We start from the raw sequence: 17,200 nt of genomic DNA, 5'->3' as shown, positions 1-17,200 counted from the left end.
GAACTTCTCATCTAGTGACTGGAAAGCTCTTACAGTTGCCACATTAGTACACCTGTGTGATTCTCCAGCACTCATTCCTTTTTGTTGCCCCCTTTAACCTTTATTTTCCACTCTTTACTCCTAGTCCTGTAAGTCAGGGGTAAAATGTCATAGTCCAAGAAGTCAGAACATTACATTTCTCAACCACAGTGAATGATTAAGAGATGAGCTAATGACTCAAGACAAGCAGCTAATAAAATCCCATTGGGAAATTTACTGAAACCATCAAAAAATGATTTGTCTAGTGAAATGAAAGGTAGATTGATAGCTAGGGATACTGAGAACAGGAGACTAGTGTTTACATCAACTTGGGGGAAAACAAAACAAAGCCAATGCAGCCTGAGACTGAGGGTTCAGGAGACTAGTGCAGGCAGGAAAATCTACTCTTATTGCCAATGACCTTGCAAAAAGTTGGAAGTGGAGCTGTGGCTCAAGTGGTAGAGTGCTAGAAATAAAAGCTCAAAGACAACACCCAGACCTCAGGCTCAAGCCCCAGAACTGGCACACAAAAAAAAAAAAGAAAGAAAAGAAAGCCAATATAAAGGGGAAAAAAAGACAAAGAGCTAAATGGGAGGGAAAGGGGGTGGAAAAGAGAAAGGAGATGGAGAACGGGAAGGGGAAAGACAGGGGAGAAAGGAGGAGGAAGAGAGAGAAGAGAGAAGAGGGAAAAGAGACAGGGGAGGGAAAGGGGGAGGAAAGAGAGAAACAACCAAACCCAGAAACAAATGGCTAGAGAGAGAAAGAGAAAATGAACTGACACGATACACAAAAATTAAAGCAATGCAAATACTCCAACATCTACAAAACTCAAATCTGAAACATTTCTGATCTCAAGCATTTCAGGTAATACTCAAACTACATACATATAGTTGGGGTTTAATACCATTTTTATACTATTCCTCACTCAAATCCTTCCCTCTACTGTTATATTCCAATAAATTGAGCAACACTACATGGAGATATCAGCATGAAGATAATATGTGAAAACAGAACTCTCAAAGAGTGGTCGGTCACATGGTGAGCTAGTGTTTGGATTGTTTACAAATCCCTGGTAGTTTATTAAAGCTCCTGACAATCCATGTGAGCAAGCAAACCTATTTAAACATAGGAGATAGAATGAAATGCCTCTCTTTAGATACAAATGTGCTTTTTAAACACAATTCTTATTCTAGCTTATTGAACAACTATAGGCCATCAATTTATGAATCTTTATATAAGTATCAAAACTCTCTAAAGAAATAGTATTATGTGGGGGAGGGAAGGGATGGTAGGGGAAAAACAAAGGAGGGGGTAACAATGCTAGATAGGAAATGGACTCATTACCTTACTCATGTAACTATAACCCCTTTGTACAGTAGCTTTACAATAAGAATATATGTTTAAAAAATAAAAAAGGAAATACTATTATGTCCATGTTACTGTAAGGAAGTAACACTTTGAGAGGTCTGAAGCCTCTGGCTTGAAATTGAGAATCAGGACTTAAAACAGGCAACAGTCTGTGATCTGACCACTTGATTAAAATGTGGAAAACTAGCAGGTCCTCCACTGGAAATACTGATTTGATTTTAGATTAGACTGTGGACTTTACATATAAAACTGAGGTTTTTTAACATACAAAGGAAGAATAGCTCTAACTCATATAATCATTTAATCAGATTTTGTGTTTGTGTGCATCTGTAAAAATATATTTGCTAAATTTGAAAAAGTAAGAAATGACAGCTTTTGAAGATCCTATTTGACCTACAAGTTTTTCTTAAAACCTTTTTATCAATCACTTTGAAATATACATTCCATGCCTCTCACAGTTTGTCCTAAAATCCATAAAGATTCATCATGCTAAATTTGTGGCATTTTATAAACAAGAGACTGATGTTTTAACCACAAAATCTCTGCTAGGGATTTACAGTTAGTCAGCAAAGTCATGCACACTTACTTGGAAAATTAAGATGGATCAATTACACGTGGGAACAAAGGTTCCTTATGTTAGAAAATCCCCCCACATTTTGTCATCTATGTTAAACAATACATAACTCTAAATTTCTATTCTATAAAGCTGGGTAAATCTTCCTATTGTACCAATAAAGTTACAGAAAGAAGTGTGTATAAATGGTTATATTTATCAGATACTAGAAAACAGAAAAAAATGATGAATTCATACATCTCTTTCAAGAGATTATAAAATTTTAATATAAATATTTAAAGCTCAAGAAAGACAAGGCCAAAATTAATTTTAAATTAAAGTTTAAAAGTGAAGGGTAAACAAAGGAGGAGGCTGCAATGCTTGGTAAGAAATGTACGCATTATCCTGCCCATGTAATTGTAGCCCCTCTGTACAGTATGTTCCCAAATAAAATAAAATACAATTAAAAAAATCAAAAAATCATCACTTTCACTAGGCACTCCAAACCTGTAATTCTAGCTACTCCACAGGCTGAGATCTAACACACACACACACACACACACACACACACACACACACACACACACACACACACACACACACACACACACAACCTTCTTTCTCATATGACTAGAAAGAGTTCAAATCATATAACCTTTAAAAAAAAAAAAAAAAAGTTCAGTTGTAGCCAGCCCAGGCAGGAAAGTCTGTGAGACTCATCTCCAATTAACTACCAGAAAACCAGAAGTGGGAAGTGGTGCTGTGGCTCAAGTGGTAGAGTGCTAGCCTTGAGCTGAAGAGCTCATAGACAGCATCCAGGCCCAGAATTCAAACCCCATTCATTTGTTAAAGGTTGAGGATGTAGTTCAGTGGTAGTTTACCTAGCATGCTCAAGACCCTAGGTTTCATCTCCAGAACCACACACATACTTAGAGATACACATGTCATTTGTCAAAGAGTACCACATTACTTTTGCTCAGGAAACAAGTTCTAGGGCTCTCTCCTGAAGTCATTTGTTCATGCAGGTAATGACCTATATACAACACCACCACATGGCGCCCTTAGTATTATGGGAAAATGATTACATAACAAATTATGGTTTATTAGCATGATGAGGATATGTGATGATCACAAGAAGTTTTGTAGTAAGAAAAATTATGAGTACTGTAACCCCTCTGTATAGTATTTTCGCAATAAAAAACTTATTTAAAAATTATACTAAAATATTAGACAAAACAGTAACAAGTACACAAAAATAGACTGTCTTTATACAAAACACTTGGGTTCCACGTACTATATATTGTGAATACAGGTTGATTACTCCTTGACTGAAATACTTCGACTTAGAAGTTGTTTCAGATTTCAGAGTTTATCAGATTTTGTACTATTTGCATAGATGTTACCAGTTAAACGCTATTCCAAAAGTCTAAAACCTGGGGGGGGGGGGGGAGGGTGTAGTTGAGCAGGTGGGAAGGACAGGATGGTAGGGGAAAAACAAAGGAGGAAGCAACAATGCTGGATAAGAAATGTACTCATTTCCTTGCTCATGTAACTGTAATCCATCTGTACAGTATTTTCACAATATAAAACTTATTTAATAAAAAAAAGAATCCTATGTTAAGTTGCCAGGTGCTCATGCCTCACGCCTGTAATTCTAGCTACTCAGGAAGCTGAGATCTGAGGATACATTCAAAGCCAGCCCAGTCTGTGGGACTATCTCCACTTAACCATAAAAAAAAGCCAGAAGTAGAGCTGTGGTTCAAATGGTAGAGTACCAGCCTCAAGAAAACAAAAACAAAAGCAAAAACAAAAAAAACTTCAAGGACAGGGTCTAGGCCTGGAGTTCAAGCCCCAGGATCAACACACACACACACAAAAGTTAAATTATAACAGCAGTTTGGGATTTGAAAATTTTTTGTCAACACACCAAAGAATACAGAAGCATTAAAGACTACATCACTTTGAGTACATGTAACACATATAAATCAAGAAAAAATGAAAAAACTCATTAAAAGAATAATTCAACAACTTAAGAGTAACAGGTAGCACAGCTTAGTAATAGGAGCTCAGCATTATTACAGAAAAGTCAGACAGTTTCCCAAATTCTAGCGATACTAATTCTCTTTGAGGAAGCATTAGAGTTCCATCTAAGTCATTGTCAATACATACAGTCCAACTCATCTGTGAAAACCACTCATGATTTTGCTTTACCAGTTTGAAATTGCCTCTAATAGAGTTCCAAGACAGGCTGAGTTAGACACTTTAAGCAAAGAATGCTTAGAAGTCATCATCCTGAATGCACAGGTAGCCTTCAGGGGTTCTGAACATTCTAAGCAATACTGTGATTTGAGACAGTGACCGCAGTGCATGTATGGGAAAAACTTCATCTTAACAGAAATGGTAAGTTCCTGGGATAAATAGACACGTCAGAACATCTTCATCTAAGAAGCTGGAAGCATTTCACATTAATAATGGCCATGCCCAATGGAGGGGGTGAAAGTAAAGAGTAAAGTTAACTCCATAATTTTTAGCTACAAGGATAGTGTGTGTGTGTGTGTGTGTGTGTGTGTGTGTGTGTGTGTGTGTGTGTGTGTGTGTGTGTGTGTGTGTGTGTGTGTGTGTGTGTGTGTGTGTGTGTGTGTGTGTGTGTGTGTGTGTGTGTGTGTGTGTGTGTGTGTGTGTGTGTGTGTGTGTGTGTGTGTGTGTGTGTGTGTGTGTGTGTGTGTGTGTGTGTGTGTACACGTACCTGTACTGGGACTTGAACTCAAGGACTGGGCACTGATCCTTAGCTTTTTCACTCAAGGATAGCACTTTGCCACTTGAGTCACAACTCCACTTCAGCTTTTTGATGATTAATTCGAAGTAAAAGTCCCACAAAAAAAAATCCCACAATTCCTTCCCAGAATGCCTTCAAACCCCTATCCTTAGATCTCAGCCTCCTGTGTAGCTAGGATTACAGACAGGAGCCACCAGCACTTGGCTCAAAAGGTTCTTTTTAAATCTCCTCACACACTTTGCTATTACTGCTGGCAAATTAGATTGGCAGATTTTAATCTTAGCTTCTCTTATTTCCCCTGATGCCAACAACTGGGCAAAGGTTTCCAAGTAGATTACAGTCGAAACTGACTGGTATTCTAGAATTCAGTTTGCCAACACCATAAACATGCAAAAAGAAAAGCATGCAAAACTGATAGGCCAAGGTCGTTATGCTTTCTGGGGTGATTATCATAGTCACAAGAGGCCTTGATAACACTAAGTAATTAATCCTACAGCCATTTTCATTATCTTTATTTTCCGAGAGACTAAAGCTATAGAGAAGCACAAAACAAGGACATTTGCCCATTCAGAACATGGGTAAATCCCAATATGATTAATTCCCTGCTTTCTAGGTCCAGTCATTGGAGGGCTGTTTTAGGCGCTAAAGATATGGCAGTCATCAAGCCAGAATCTTTACTCTCATGAAGTCTACCGAGGGATGATGCTTACTTATTGCTTACTCCATGCCAACAACTACAAAATGACTCACACTAAACCTTGAAATCCAAAATGATGAAAAAGCATCCCTCAGTAAACTAGACATCTGAAAACACAAATACGAAAAGCAACATTGGTTTGAGTGCTTGTGCATGCATGTGTGTGTGTGTGTGCGTGTGTGCGTGCGTGCGTGCGTGCGTGCGTGCGTGTGTGTGTGTGTGTGTGTGTGTGTGTGTGTGTGTGTGTGTGTTCTACCACTTAAACCATAGATCCACTTGCAGCTTTTTCTTTTTTTTGGTAGTTAAGAGATGCCTCAGATAGCTTTGAACTGTGATCCTCACATTTCAGCCTCCTGAGTAGTTAGGATTACAGGTATAAGCCACTGGTGCCCCCATACAAACTTATGTTTGAAAGAGTAAAATGTACTGGAACTTGCAACTGGGGAACAGAAATAGGGCAGAGAAAGATAAACATGCCTCAGTTGCAAGAAGTTGGGAAGAGAAGACAGTTTAGTGCTATACAGCCTTGCAACTCAAATGATACTCAGGAAATCTCAAAGTGTTGGTTTACCAAAAAAAATGACTTGGAGTTCTTTTTCACATTTTCCAATTTCTACGAAACTATGATTATTTCCCAAGCCACATGTGTCACAGAATAAGCCTCCTAACCCAGTTAGGCCAGCCAGTTGCCCACAATTACCCTCGGCATCCTACCAAGGCCATATGCTGAGTCAGACAAGAAAGAGCTCCTTGACATGCCACAAAAAGTATATTAATGGTCTCATGGAACATACTCCCCCATAAGTGCACAAATACTACTGTGTGTGTGTGTGCGCACATGCATTAGTGCAGGTGTGGGTAGAGATAGCTCTTCTCTGCTTGACAAGGCCCAAAACCAAGCAAGGGTTCAAAACCCATTTATGCATTATTCTCTAAAATGAACCTTACTTTCCATATAGCAAAAATTCATTTTTCCATCAGGTGAGAGAGAAGCAAAATCCTCATAGGACACTACACAGGTAATATGCTACACATATGCTAATCTGCTTTCCCTCCACCTAAACAAAAGTCATCCAGCTACTACAGAGTACAAAATATGGTAGTCTGTTAGAAAATCTAAAAAACTGACTACCTTTCATGGGGGTCTTGTCAGAGATAAAGGGATGCTGCTCATGTTCTGCCTATTGATCCTAGCACACACAGAGTTCACTTTGTGAAGCAGCAACAGCTGTATACTTACACACACCACCCTGCATATTCAGCTTTCATCAGATTTCTTTTAAATTTAGCTCCCTAACAGTCTGTAGTTTATTACTAACTTAGGTTTCTCTCTTCTTGAGACATTACTCCAAAACTACTCAGAGCTGCGATTTGTAAGTGCAACATAAATAAAATCTGCAAGTCATGTCAGGCTTTCCTAATGTATCATTGATCAAGTAACACCTCTGAGCACATATATAAAGCCACTTTTAGATCACTTATTGAAAAAACAATTACAAGCCTTCAGAATAACAGTACCTTTACAAAGGGATACAAGGAAAGAGAATTCATGGCCTCTTTTTGCAGTGGTGAGGGTTTTGCTACCCAGGAATTCTACTACCTCAACCATGCCTTCAGCCTTTTTTGCTTTGTTTTTCAAATAGAGTCTTGCATATATGCACAGGCTAAGCTATGTCACTATCCTCCTATTCAGGTTTCTTACCTAGCTGGAGTAACAGAGACAAGGTACTCTACCAAACTTTATATTGGTTGAGGTCTAGGTTAGCCAAAAGCTTGCTGTTTCTAGTTTCTATCTGCCAAATAGCTAGGATTACAGATGTGAGCCACCAGGGCCAGTTAAGATTTTCTTTTTTGGGGGGGGGTCCAGTCGTGGGGCCTGAACTCTGGGCCTGGGCACTATCGCTCAGCTCTTCAGCTCAAGGCTAGCGCTCTACCACTTGAGCCACAATGCCACTTCCGGCTTTTTTCTTTTTGTTTATGTGGTGCTGAGGAATTGAACCCAGGGCCTCAGGCATGCAAGGCAAACGCTCTACTGCTGAGCCACCTTCCCAGTCCAGTTAAGATTTTCTTAAACATTACACTTTCAAACCCCTCAAGATTCATACATTTGACTATCACCCAAAAGCGATGCTAGTTACATTTTTTACTATCACAAGATGAAGGGGTCAAATCTATTTTATATATTTTTTCTTCCCTTGGTTATACTTGAACATAAGAGTGACAATAAAGAGAAATCTGATAGAGCAGGAATATGGAGGCAAGTAAATCTCCAACTTAAGAATGTCCCCAGTGCACTTCTTCAAGACTGCTGGCTCACCTGTACTAATTTTTCTCCTCCCTCTGCCAAAACTCCTGAAGTAATTTCTATTAGCAAAAAGATGGGACCAAAGTCCATTCCAAAACCTGGAGCCTGACAGCTTCTTGGGTCTAGCTGAAAATTTATTCACCATAATAGATTTTATTTTGTGAATATTCCTTTGATAAAACAGATCATCTTAACCCATCTTTTTTAATTTACATATTGAGAATCAGGAATGTCTAATCAAATACTTAAGTAATTAAGACAGCTCATACTTCACCACTTACTTGAAGACTAGTTTAAAAAAAAAAAAACCTTTGGGCTGGGAAGGTGGCTCAGTGGTAGAGTGCTTGCCTTGCATGCATGAGGCCCTGGGCTCAATCCCTCAGCACCACATATGGAAGTGGTGCTGTGGCTCAAATGGTAGAGCACTAGTCTTGAACTAAAGAGCTGAAGGATGGCGCCTAGGCCCAGAGTTCAGGCCCCAGGACTGACAAAAAAAATTTTTTTTTAAAGACATAGATGGGTGGATGCTATCTATCACAAACAGCAATCTTCTTGCAGAGGTTTTATTTAGAGTACATTCTCAGTCACCATTCCCTCTCTTCTACTCTTGTCATTAAAGGCTATGCACTAAGAAAGAAAGGCATTTTGACATATGCCAACATACTGCAGGCTACATACATAGACAGCTTTCAACTTTATCCTGGCACACAACTGATATGCATTCAGTAGAAATCATACTTCTTTAAATTTGGATCTTTCCCCAGACTGGTGAGAGGCAATATGCTCTACTCTTACAATGTTCCCAAGCAAGCAGCAAGCCACAGCTTCTAGTGAACCACAGAATCACAAGTCAATGACCAATCCTCAACAGCAAACCAGGTTGCTATTATATTTGTTAGTTTGAGTGTTTAAGTGTACTTTCAACTTACAGTATTTCCAAATTACAATGGGTTTGTGTGAGTCTTGGAACACCTGCACATATCTCTGGGCTTGGATCATAGAATGACTCCAAGCATGGGCTTTCATTGGGTAATATAGATGACTGCTGTATAACCTTCATTTTCCTCCTCTCTAAAATAGGCATACCAGTTATCCCTACCTGACCTTGTGCCTATGGAAATCAGGTGAAATACTGCTCATAAAGCAATTAGCCTGACATTTTGTAGAATGCCAATCACTTGTAACTATGTTTACAGCAGCCATAATAAAAACTCTTCTCCTGAGAGATGATTTCATAGTAGCACTTGAAAAGAATGCAAAATTCACAGACACTAATACTCTGCCAAAACAAAAAGGAAAATTACCTTTTAAAAGTCATCATTCAACTAAGCTGTATATTCAAAGACTTCCTTTGAGTACAGGCTGGCTTCTTGCCAGTCTATGCCTTTAGAACAACAATATTATCAATAGCTTCAAAAACAAAAACACAGAAGCCAGGCCCAAAGAAACATAGGTCCCATGGTTTCCCTTATTTGCAATAACTAGTATATGTCTGAGTCAAGCAGAAAAGTCAAATAAGTTGATATTAGGGAAATGAACCCTAAGATTTGTATTCAAATGTTTTTTTTCTTTCATGCAATTGTTTCTAACATATTTATAAGATTATTTCTTTGTTGCTTTGTATGTCCCTCCCCCACAGTATAACCCCTGCTTTTACTGTATTTGATGTTGGTATAATTTGTGGAGGGGAAGGGAAAAACAAATTGTTTAAATAGGGTTACGGGTTGACCCATTGCAACAATGAGATGTACAAATCGTTATGTCGAAAAACGAACTTTACAACTTTGGTGGGGGGGAGGACAGGAAGGGATGGGAAGGGGAAACAAAGGAGGAGGCTACAATGCTTGAGAAGAAATGTACTCATTATCTTGCCCATGTAATTGTAACCCCTCTGTACAGTACTTTCACAAAAAATAAAAAACAAAAACACAGACCCTGGACTTTGGAATAACCTGGTACAAACCACTTACCCTGGTCTTGAACCTTAGTCTCCTCACCCCAAAAATGGGAAGAAGAATGCCCAAGCATCAGCTACTACTGATGTTTCAGATATTAGTTGTAAAATGCCCACCAGTAGCTTGAGCATTAAAAGTGAATTCGTTTCAAGCAAATAATTCATCAAGGGTTTATCAAAAGCAGAAGAAAAAAAACTGTAAGAGAACATGTCCCCTCTTTCTACTTCATTCTTCCATTTCTGCAGCCTTCTTACAGCTTGCCTTGAGTTCTAAGCCAATGTGCTCCTCCCACAGCTACAGGAGTTGAGGGCCTGATTTTGTGAGCATCCATTATCTTCTGCTAACCTCCAAATACAGACCAGTAGCTTGCACAAAGACAGTAATAAATTGATGCAGGGAAGTCCAACTGCCAGGAGGTTCTAACCTGAGACAAGTGGACCCACCAGAAAGAGAAGACTAGAAATGCTCCAGGCTACAAACTATTTTAACTACCAATTGGAGAATTTTTTTTTTCAGAACACTGTTTTGCTTCACTTTTTTCATTGCCTGCTTTCAAGTCAGATAACATTGATATATGAGACGGAGGCTTACCTATCGGCAGGATTTCTTCAGAACCAGCCTAGAAAGCAAGGGGAAAGTAAGAAAAAGAAACAGTTACTGGGTTTCATCTTATCACCTTATGAGCTGTATTTCTACCATTAATGCTTTTGAGCACCTGGCTAATCAGGAGACCTAGAGACTGGGCTGCCTCAAGGTTACACCTTGGTTTTTAGAAGGTTCTGGTGACAGAAGCATGAGCCAATTTCAATAACAATTTGAGGGAGAGGAAGGGAGAGATGTTAGCTAGCTTTCATTTTAATTTAACCCTAGTGGTGCCTGAAAAAAAAATTTTTAAATCAACAAAGGGATCTGGATTCAAAAGTCTCTCTGAATGTAACCAGGCGAACAGACGTCTGCAAGGGGGCCCTGATTCACGGGGAATCAAGCAGAGAGCCTCCCTACGTTTATCCCCTGGTCAAACTGGACAGCCCAGAGAAGCTACCAAAACTCACACCAAGTCGCTACTCAAAAGTTCCACCGGGCCAGAGCCGTTGTGATTGACTACAAAGGGTTCTTGCCCAGCTGAGCCTCCTGTAGGGGCTTGCAGAGAGCACCCCGGCTTCACCTGGAGTCTCCACGGGGTGGGGGCAGGGCCGAACGAAACAGAGCTGCACTCAATTTAGCTTTTTTTTTTTTTTGTAAGAGGAGGAGTTGTACGGAGGGGGAGGGGAGAGATGAGGCGGGGCGAAGGGCGCCTCCATCCTCAGCCCCGCACCACGCAGGGCAGGAAAGGTCCTCAGTTCCCCCCACACACACACACCCCACTCCCCAACTGTCAAACTCCAGCCGGGCGGCGATCCTCCCGGGACACGTGTCTACGGGCCACGGGGTATCCCCACGAGTTCCTGAACCAGCCCCCACCCCAACCACACACACACACAATCCCAGACAGCGGATGCTCGAAAGCACCCAGAAAGAAAACCCTAGACTCCGGCTGCAGCAGCCTGAGCACTTGGATCCGAGTCCACAACTTCATTCAACACCCCGGGGGCCCAGGGTGGGGGGTGGAGCCAGAAGGCCAGGCGAGGATGCGATCAGGCTGCAGTCACTCTGGGGGTGACGCGTGCCAAGGAGGGGGTGAAGCCCCAGGTGTGACCAAACCTCTCTGCCCACCACCCCCAACCCACCCCAAAAGGCCCCTCTAACACCGGTCCTGAACGCCAGAAAACTAGGAGGGGTGGGAGGAGCAGAGGGGAGGAGGAGAGGTAGGGAAGGAACTTTTCTTTTTTCGGGTTGGAGTTTATTATCATTGTCGTTACGGTGAGGATGAGCCACTTACTTGTCCATCCGCTGCAGTCCTAACCTCTACCAGAGCGGCTGCTAGCAACCAAAGTGACAGGAGAACCATCCCGAGTCGAGTTCACTTTTCAACTACTGGGCAAAGCAAATCCCCCCGAAGTTTCTTGTAGGAAAAAAAGAAAATGGATAAAAAGAAAAAAAAAAACACAAGATCTTCAGTGCTTTGGTGCGATGAGGAGCCCCGCGCCGCGGCCGGCGCCCCCCTCCCCTCTCCCCGCCGTCCCGCCGCGAGTGTGCGCGCAGCGGGAAGGTGCCGGCGCCGGGCTCGGGCTGCGCGGGCAGACGCGGCTCGGACGCGGGGCGCTCCCAACTACCTCTGCCCGAAGCGGCTTCGGCGAGGCTTTCCTGGCACCATAGGCTCCCTAAGGTGCGCGCGGAGAAGGCTCGGGGGTTCCCCCACCCGATCGCGGCGGCGGCGGCGGCGGGGAGGAAGAGTTCGCCAAGAAGAGCGGAGCCGGAGAGCACAGCCGCGAGCCGGAGCGCCCCCGCCGCGCACGCCGAGAGGGGCGGGAGCAGCCGGGGAGGCCGAGGAGGAGGAGGAGGGAAAGGAAGGAGGAGGAGGGAGGAGAGCGAGCGGGCCGCTGGATCGCCGGCTCCCGAGGCTCGCGCTGCGGCCGTCTGCGAGCTGCAGGCGACCCGCGCGGGGCGCTAATAAGGCGGCCCGAGCCCCTCCACCTCCCCCCCCCCCCGCTTCCCGCGCCCCGGGGCGGCCCCTCCCGCCGCCGCGCCCACGTCACGCGGGGCCCCCGCGCCCCCCGCGCACCGCCCGGGGCTGCACACCGGCGCGCAGCGCTGCACGCCTGCACGCGGGGCTTCTGCAGCCCGAGGCGCGACCCCGCGTCCCAAGGAGGGGCGGGGAGGGGAGGGGGGGCGCCGGCGTCCGGGACTGGCGGGACGCGCGTTAATTATAGGAAGGGGGAGGGTCCCCGGGCCAGTCTGGGGCTGTAGGAAATTCACATCCTCCAGCCTCACCGTCCCCCCCCCTCTCCCCACTCTCCCCACCTCCCCCCCTCCTATCCCCTCTTCCAGCCCGGGAGAGGTCTCCGCAGAGAAACCATGGAGCCTCCAAGTTTGAAGGACGTGATGATTTTGTGATTTTAGGATTTTTTTATTCTCTCCAGACACTCATCACCTCCCATGGTTTGGGGGATGGGGGGGGTCTCTCCTGTCCCTCCAGTCTTCTCTCCCTCCTCTCTCCCTCCTTCTCTCCCCCTCCTCTCCATTCCTCTCTCTTCTCTCTTGTCTCTCCTCTAAGCTCCTGTTTATGCTTTATTCGTTTATATTCGTTTTAAAAGATAATCCTGTCCCTTTCTTGACTCAACCGGATGCTTTCGTTTATCACCAGAGCACACTGCAGGCCTCAAGGTCTCTTGCTCATACCAAGATTACGTTATCAAAAGATTTCTGCCCAAGGTGGCTTGAGGCTTCCTAGAAGGAAATGACAGCAAAGACTCTGGGAAAGAGAGCCTCCTCTTTCCACACCAGGAAAGACCGAGGTGATGAGGCACAAATCTGAGATATTATCTTCCAGACTTGACCTAGAAAAAAGGCTTCCAGGGGACCTGCCTGAAGTCAAACGTGCACACAATGAAGTTTGTTTTGCTGTGAAATGCTTCTATATGTCATATTTCCTGTTCTTTTTTTTTCCTTTCAAAACAGTAGCCTTCAGGCTTTCCTATGATTTTAATTCATTTTTTTATTCCTCAATCGCCAAAGGAAAGTTTGATGTGTTAGCTGAGTCTTCTCAAAAATCATATACATCATGGATAAATGAGAAACTAGTTAACTATATGGCCAGACTTACGAATTTAATGTGTTAGCGTTTATCATTAGTTAGAATCAGGATTAGACCCAGGGACTGAAAGATCTCTGGATTTACTTGCTATCCAGGAATGCTTTACTAAATTTTGCATTTGGTTTTACTATTCATTAAAAAAATGAATAGCTTGAAACAATGTATAAATTAAAAGTTTGTCACTGTACACTGACATTAAGAAAATACTAGAGTAGGAATCAGGAGACCTAGGTTTTACTCCCCTTAACAGCTGTCTTAGAACCTATCTTGGTAAGTCATTAGAATTCTACTTTGGTTTCTCTCCCCTGAGGTATTTCAGCTCTAAAATTTTCTCATTTTAAATAATAAAAAGTAATGTACTTATGGAGCCATTATGACATAACTTCTGACACAGCAATTCCTGTGACTTTCAAAAAAGTAGTGCCTTTGGGAAGTTTGGTTATACCCATGTGGAGAAACACATTCTCCCCACCCCCCCCCACCCCCCACAAGGGCAATAATCTTTTTTTAATGTTTTTATTGTAAAAATACTGTACAGAAAGGTTACAGTTACATAAATAAGGTAATGAGTACATTTCCTATGAGCATTGTTATCTCCTTTGTTTTTCCCCTACCCCCCTTCCCTCCCCCACCTCCCCAACTCCCCCCCCCCAGTTGTAAAGTTCATTTGTAACATAGTGTCTTGTACATCTCATTGTTACAATGGGTCAACCTGTATCCTTATTTCAGCATTTTGTTATTTCCCTTCCCCTCCCCAAATTAGAAAAAATGTATATTCAAGATGCAGGGCACCAGAATCAAATACAGTGAAAACAGGGGTTATACCATGGGGGGAAGAACATAGAAGAGAAACAAACAAAAAAAAATCATAGCACATGTTAAATATGTTAAAAACAATAGCAAGAAAGAAAAAAACACTTGTGTCCCTATCTTGGGGTTCATTTCACTTAACATCATCTTATATGGTCATATGGACATAGCTTTTGACCTTTTCTGCTTGTCCTAGGCTTAAACTAGTTTCTGCAAATAAAGGAAACCATGGGACCTCTGTTTCTTTGGGCCTGGCTTACTTAATATAATTTTCTCCAAGTCTTTCCATTGAGAAACACATTTTACATTGTGACCCAGTAAAGATGTCATGATTCAATACTTACCTGTACTGCATGTACCAACCCTCATACACTCTTTTTATTCCTTTCCATGTTTCTAAATACATACAGAATTCACTGACATGATATCACAACAGGAGTCTGACCCTTGTTCTGATTTAAGAGTATACGATAGGTTGATGTTTCTTTGATTCTAAGTAACTGATTCTGATTAATAAGTTCCTTTCAATACACTGTACAGCACTTGAGTTTCACTAAATATTCCTCAAGCTGTTAAAATGTTTTGCTGGGAAAAATTGTTTGCCAGTCAGCTAAAGTTTGTGAAATTGTAGACTCATGGACACTTTGGTATCGAGTTTATTGATGTGCACATGGAATGCTTTTTCTCATACTTTACATGTGGAATACTACTGGAGAAATACTATTACAATCCCAATTATTATAGTAACTTTAAATAGGTTAGATTTACATGCAGATTTATTCCCAGTGTTCTCAACTCTAAAATAGATTTAATACTAGTTTTGCAAAAGTTTCATGAAAATCAGATGCCCCTGAATTCCTAGGACATTGTCTAGAACACAGTAATGGCTACCGGTAACTTTTTTTTTTTTTTTGAGATGACACTGGTGTACAAATAGCTTACTAGAGTTAGTGGATTCCTTCCACAAAGTGACCCATACCAACCTGCCTGGTCATTCCATTCCCTCCTTTCCAGGTCTCTTGGGCTGTCACTACAGTGTTATTTCCTACAGTTTCCCTACTACATAGCCAAAAAGATGAAATGATGAGGGTTCCACTAATAAACGAAACCACTATGGTAGTATGTTCTCTTTCAAAATAGATTGTACTTTTATAACTATATCAAAAAGGAATCATAAGAATCACCAATATCCATCACTATTTTCATCACATGGAAGTTGCAGAGTACTACCCCTCGAGCCAGGCAAAACTGCTCTTTTCTTTATCACTACCTGTGATAAGCTTTAGTTCATGTCTTGGCATCCTTGATGCCTAAAACAAGCACTGAGGAATAGTAGAGCCAGTACATGGGACCTGCCACTTAAGACAGTAAAAGCTGGATCTACCTACCATACTCTGCCCCTTGCCTGCCCCCTGCATCTCATATAGGATATGAAGCTTATACAATGATAGGTGGAGGTCATAAGAACAACCAAGAATGGTTGTGCTACTTCCCTGAGGAAGAAAGTCATTCTCAGCCTCTTCTATTTCCAATGGTCCTGAGTTTTCACTCTGGAGTCAGTCAAGCAAACTGTGTATACATTAGTTCTACAGAAATAACAAAGGCAGGAAGCCTGTGGTATGTTGAACTTTCATATTCATACAATAGATCCTGGTACACAGAATGCATTGAAAAAGTTTTTTGGTTTTTTTGTTTTAACTAATGGAAGAGTGATGTGAACCATGTTTTATTTTATCCTACTGTTAGTGATCAAACTATTTCCAACTTGGGTAGGTTTCCAATGCCACCCCCCAAAATAAGTTTTTTAAGTTCCATCAAAGACTTAAATAAATAGGTAAATACCATGAACATAACAAGAATTGAAGATGGAAAGGCCCTATGAGGTCATGAACTTCAAGCTGTGGCTAGTGTTTGAGGCCATGCTGTTCCAATAGTCTTTCCCTTACAGGAAATATTACAAGAACAAATTTGGGTGTCCAGGATTTTTTTTATTGAATCATTTGCCGTTGAAAGAATAATTCCACCACGGGAAAGGGAAAATTATTCAAGGAAAATTATTTCTCATGTTCTTTGACTTTTCTCCTTTTCCTTGATTTGGGATTATTCATTACACCCTTAAATGTGATCAACCTCATAGATAGACATCTTTCTTTCCTTGATAAAATTTGATATAATGTAGTTATTCAGTTTATGAAATCAGATATTACTCTCTACCTTCCTTTGTTTTTATAATCTCGGTTTCTTTAAGCCTACAAAATATTTTTTACTTGGAAACCCTAAAGATTAATTATTTGAAGATTGGAGTCTTCCTGGGCCCAAGTTTAAAGAGAACAAGTAAAGCAGTTAAATTATTGTCATGTACTTTTCATTTGTATTATAATTTTCTTCTTGTTTCTGGCAATACCTGGGGTTTGAACTCAGGGCTTTATGCTTCTGAGGCAAGTGCTAGATCACTTGAGCCAGGCCCCACCTTCAGCCCTTTTGGCTTTCATTTTAATAGGACCTCAATTTTTTTGTTTGTTTGTTTTGTTTTGTTTTTGTATGAGCCAGAGATGGAGTCTCTCACATTTTTGTCTGGGCTGGCTTGTAATTCCCCCCATCTCAGCTTCCAGTAGCTAGGGTCATAGATGTTACTGAAAGTCATCCCAACTTGATCTCATGAAAAACACTTTCAAATAAGATTAGTTCTTTACTTCTCAGGGTATTTTAAGTACTTATTAAGTAGCAATTAACTTTATCCAAACTAGAACTAAAAATGATGAGCATAGAGAATAAAGGCAGACAAAGCAATCCACCAGATATTTTAAAAAATTAGTTATGCACTTAACAATCAGTCTTAGTCTTTTTTAAAGTCAACACAATTCAAGGAATCTAGCATTTTAGGAATAAAAACCAAACCAAAACAAAATAAAAACTGAATTGTGATCTGGAACGTTCTAGTTTTTATCTGGATACATACTCAGCCAGATGATAAGCGATGTAATCAAGCTAGAAATTGTTGCATCTCTTACTTGTCCACTATTT

General features: G+C 41.5%; 1 protein-coding gene across 2 annotated transcripts in view; it reads right to left on the bottom strand.

Moving 5' to 3' along the window:
- The window catches only part of Adamts3 (ADAM metallopeptidase with thrombospondin type 1 motif 3), a 204,270-nt gene extending 192,605 nt beyond the window's left edge, over positions 1-11,665 (bottom strand). The window contains exons 1-2 of one of the 2 annotated variants that reach the window (XM_070012305.1): positions 11,552-11,665; positions 10,264-10,291 (exon numbers count right to left, since the gene is read on the bottom strand). In XM_070012305.1, coding sequence (XP_069868406.1) covers positions 10,264-10,291; positions 11,552-11,620 — 97 coding nt within the window. In that variant the 5' untranslated portion in view covers positions 11,621-11,665. The remainder of the gene's footprint in view (positions 1-10,263; positions 10,292-11,551) is intronic. The other variant, XM_070012306.1, reaches the window with a different exon arrangement.
- Between the last annotated feature and the right edge of the window lie 5,535 nt (positions 11,666-17,200).

Source organism: Dipodomys merriami, unplaced genomic scaffold (genome assembly GCF_024711535.1).
Source record: "Dipodomys merriami isolate MVZ:Mamm:240054 unplaced genomic scaffold, mDipMer1.0.p SCAF_9, whole genome shotgun sequence".
Lineage (NCBI taxonomy): Eukaryota > Metazoa > Chordata > Mammalia > Rodentia > Heteromyidae > Dipodomys > Dipodomys merriami.
Note: the sequence above shows the minus strand (reverse complement) of the source record. Positions and strands in the feature narration are given on the sequence as shown.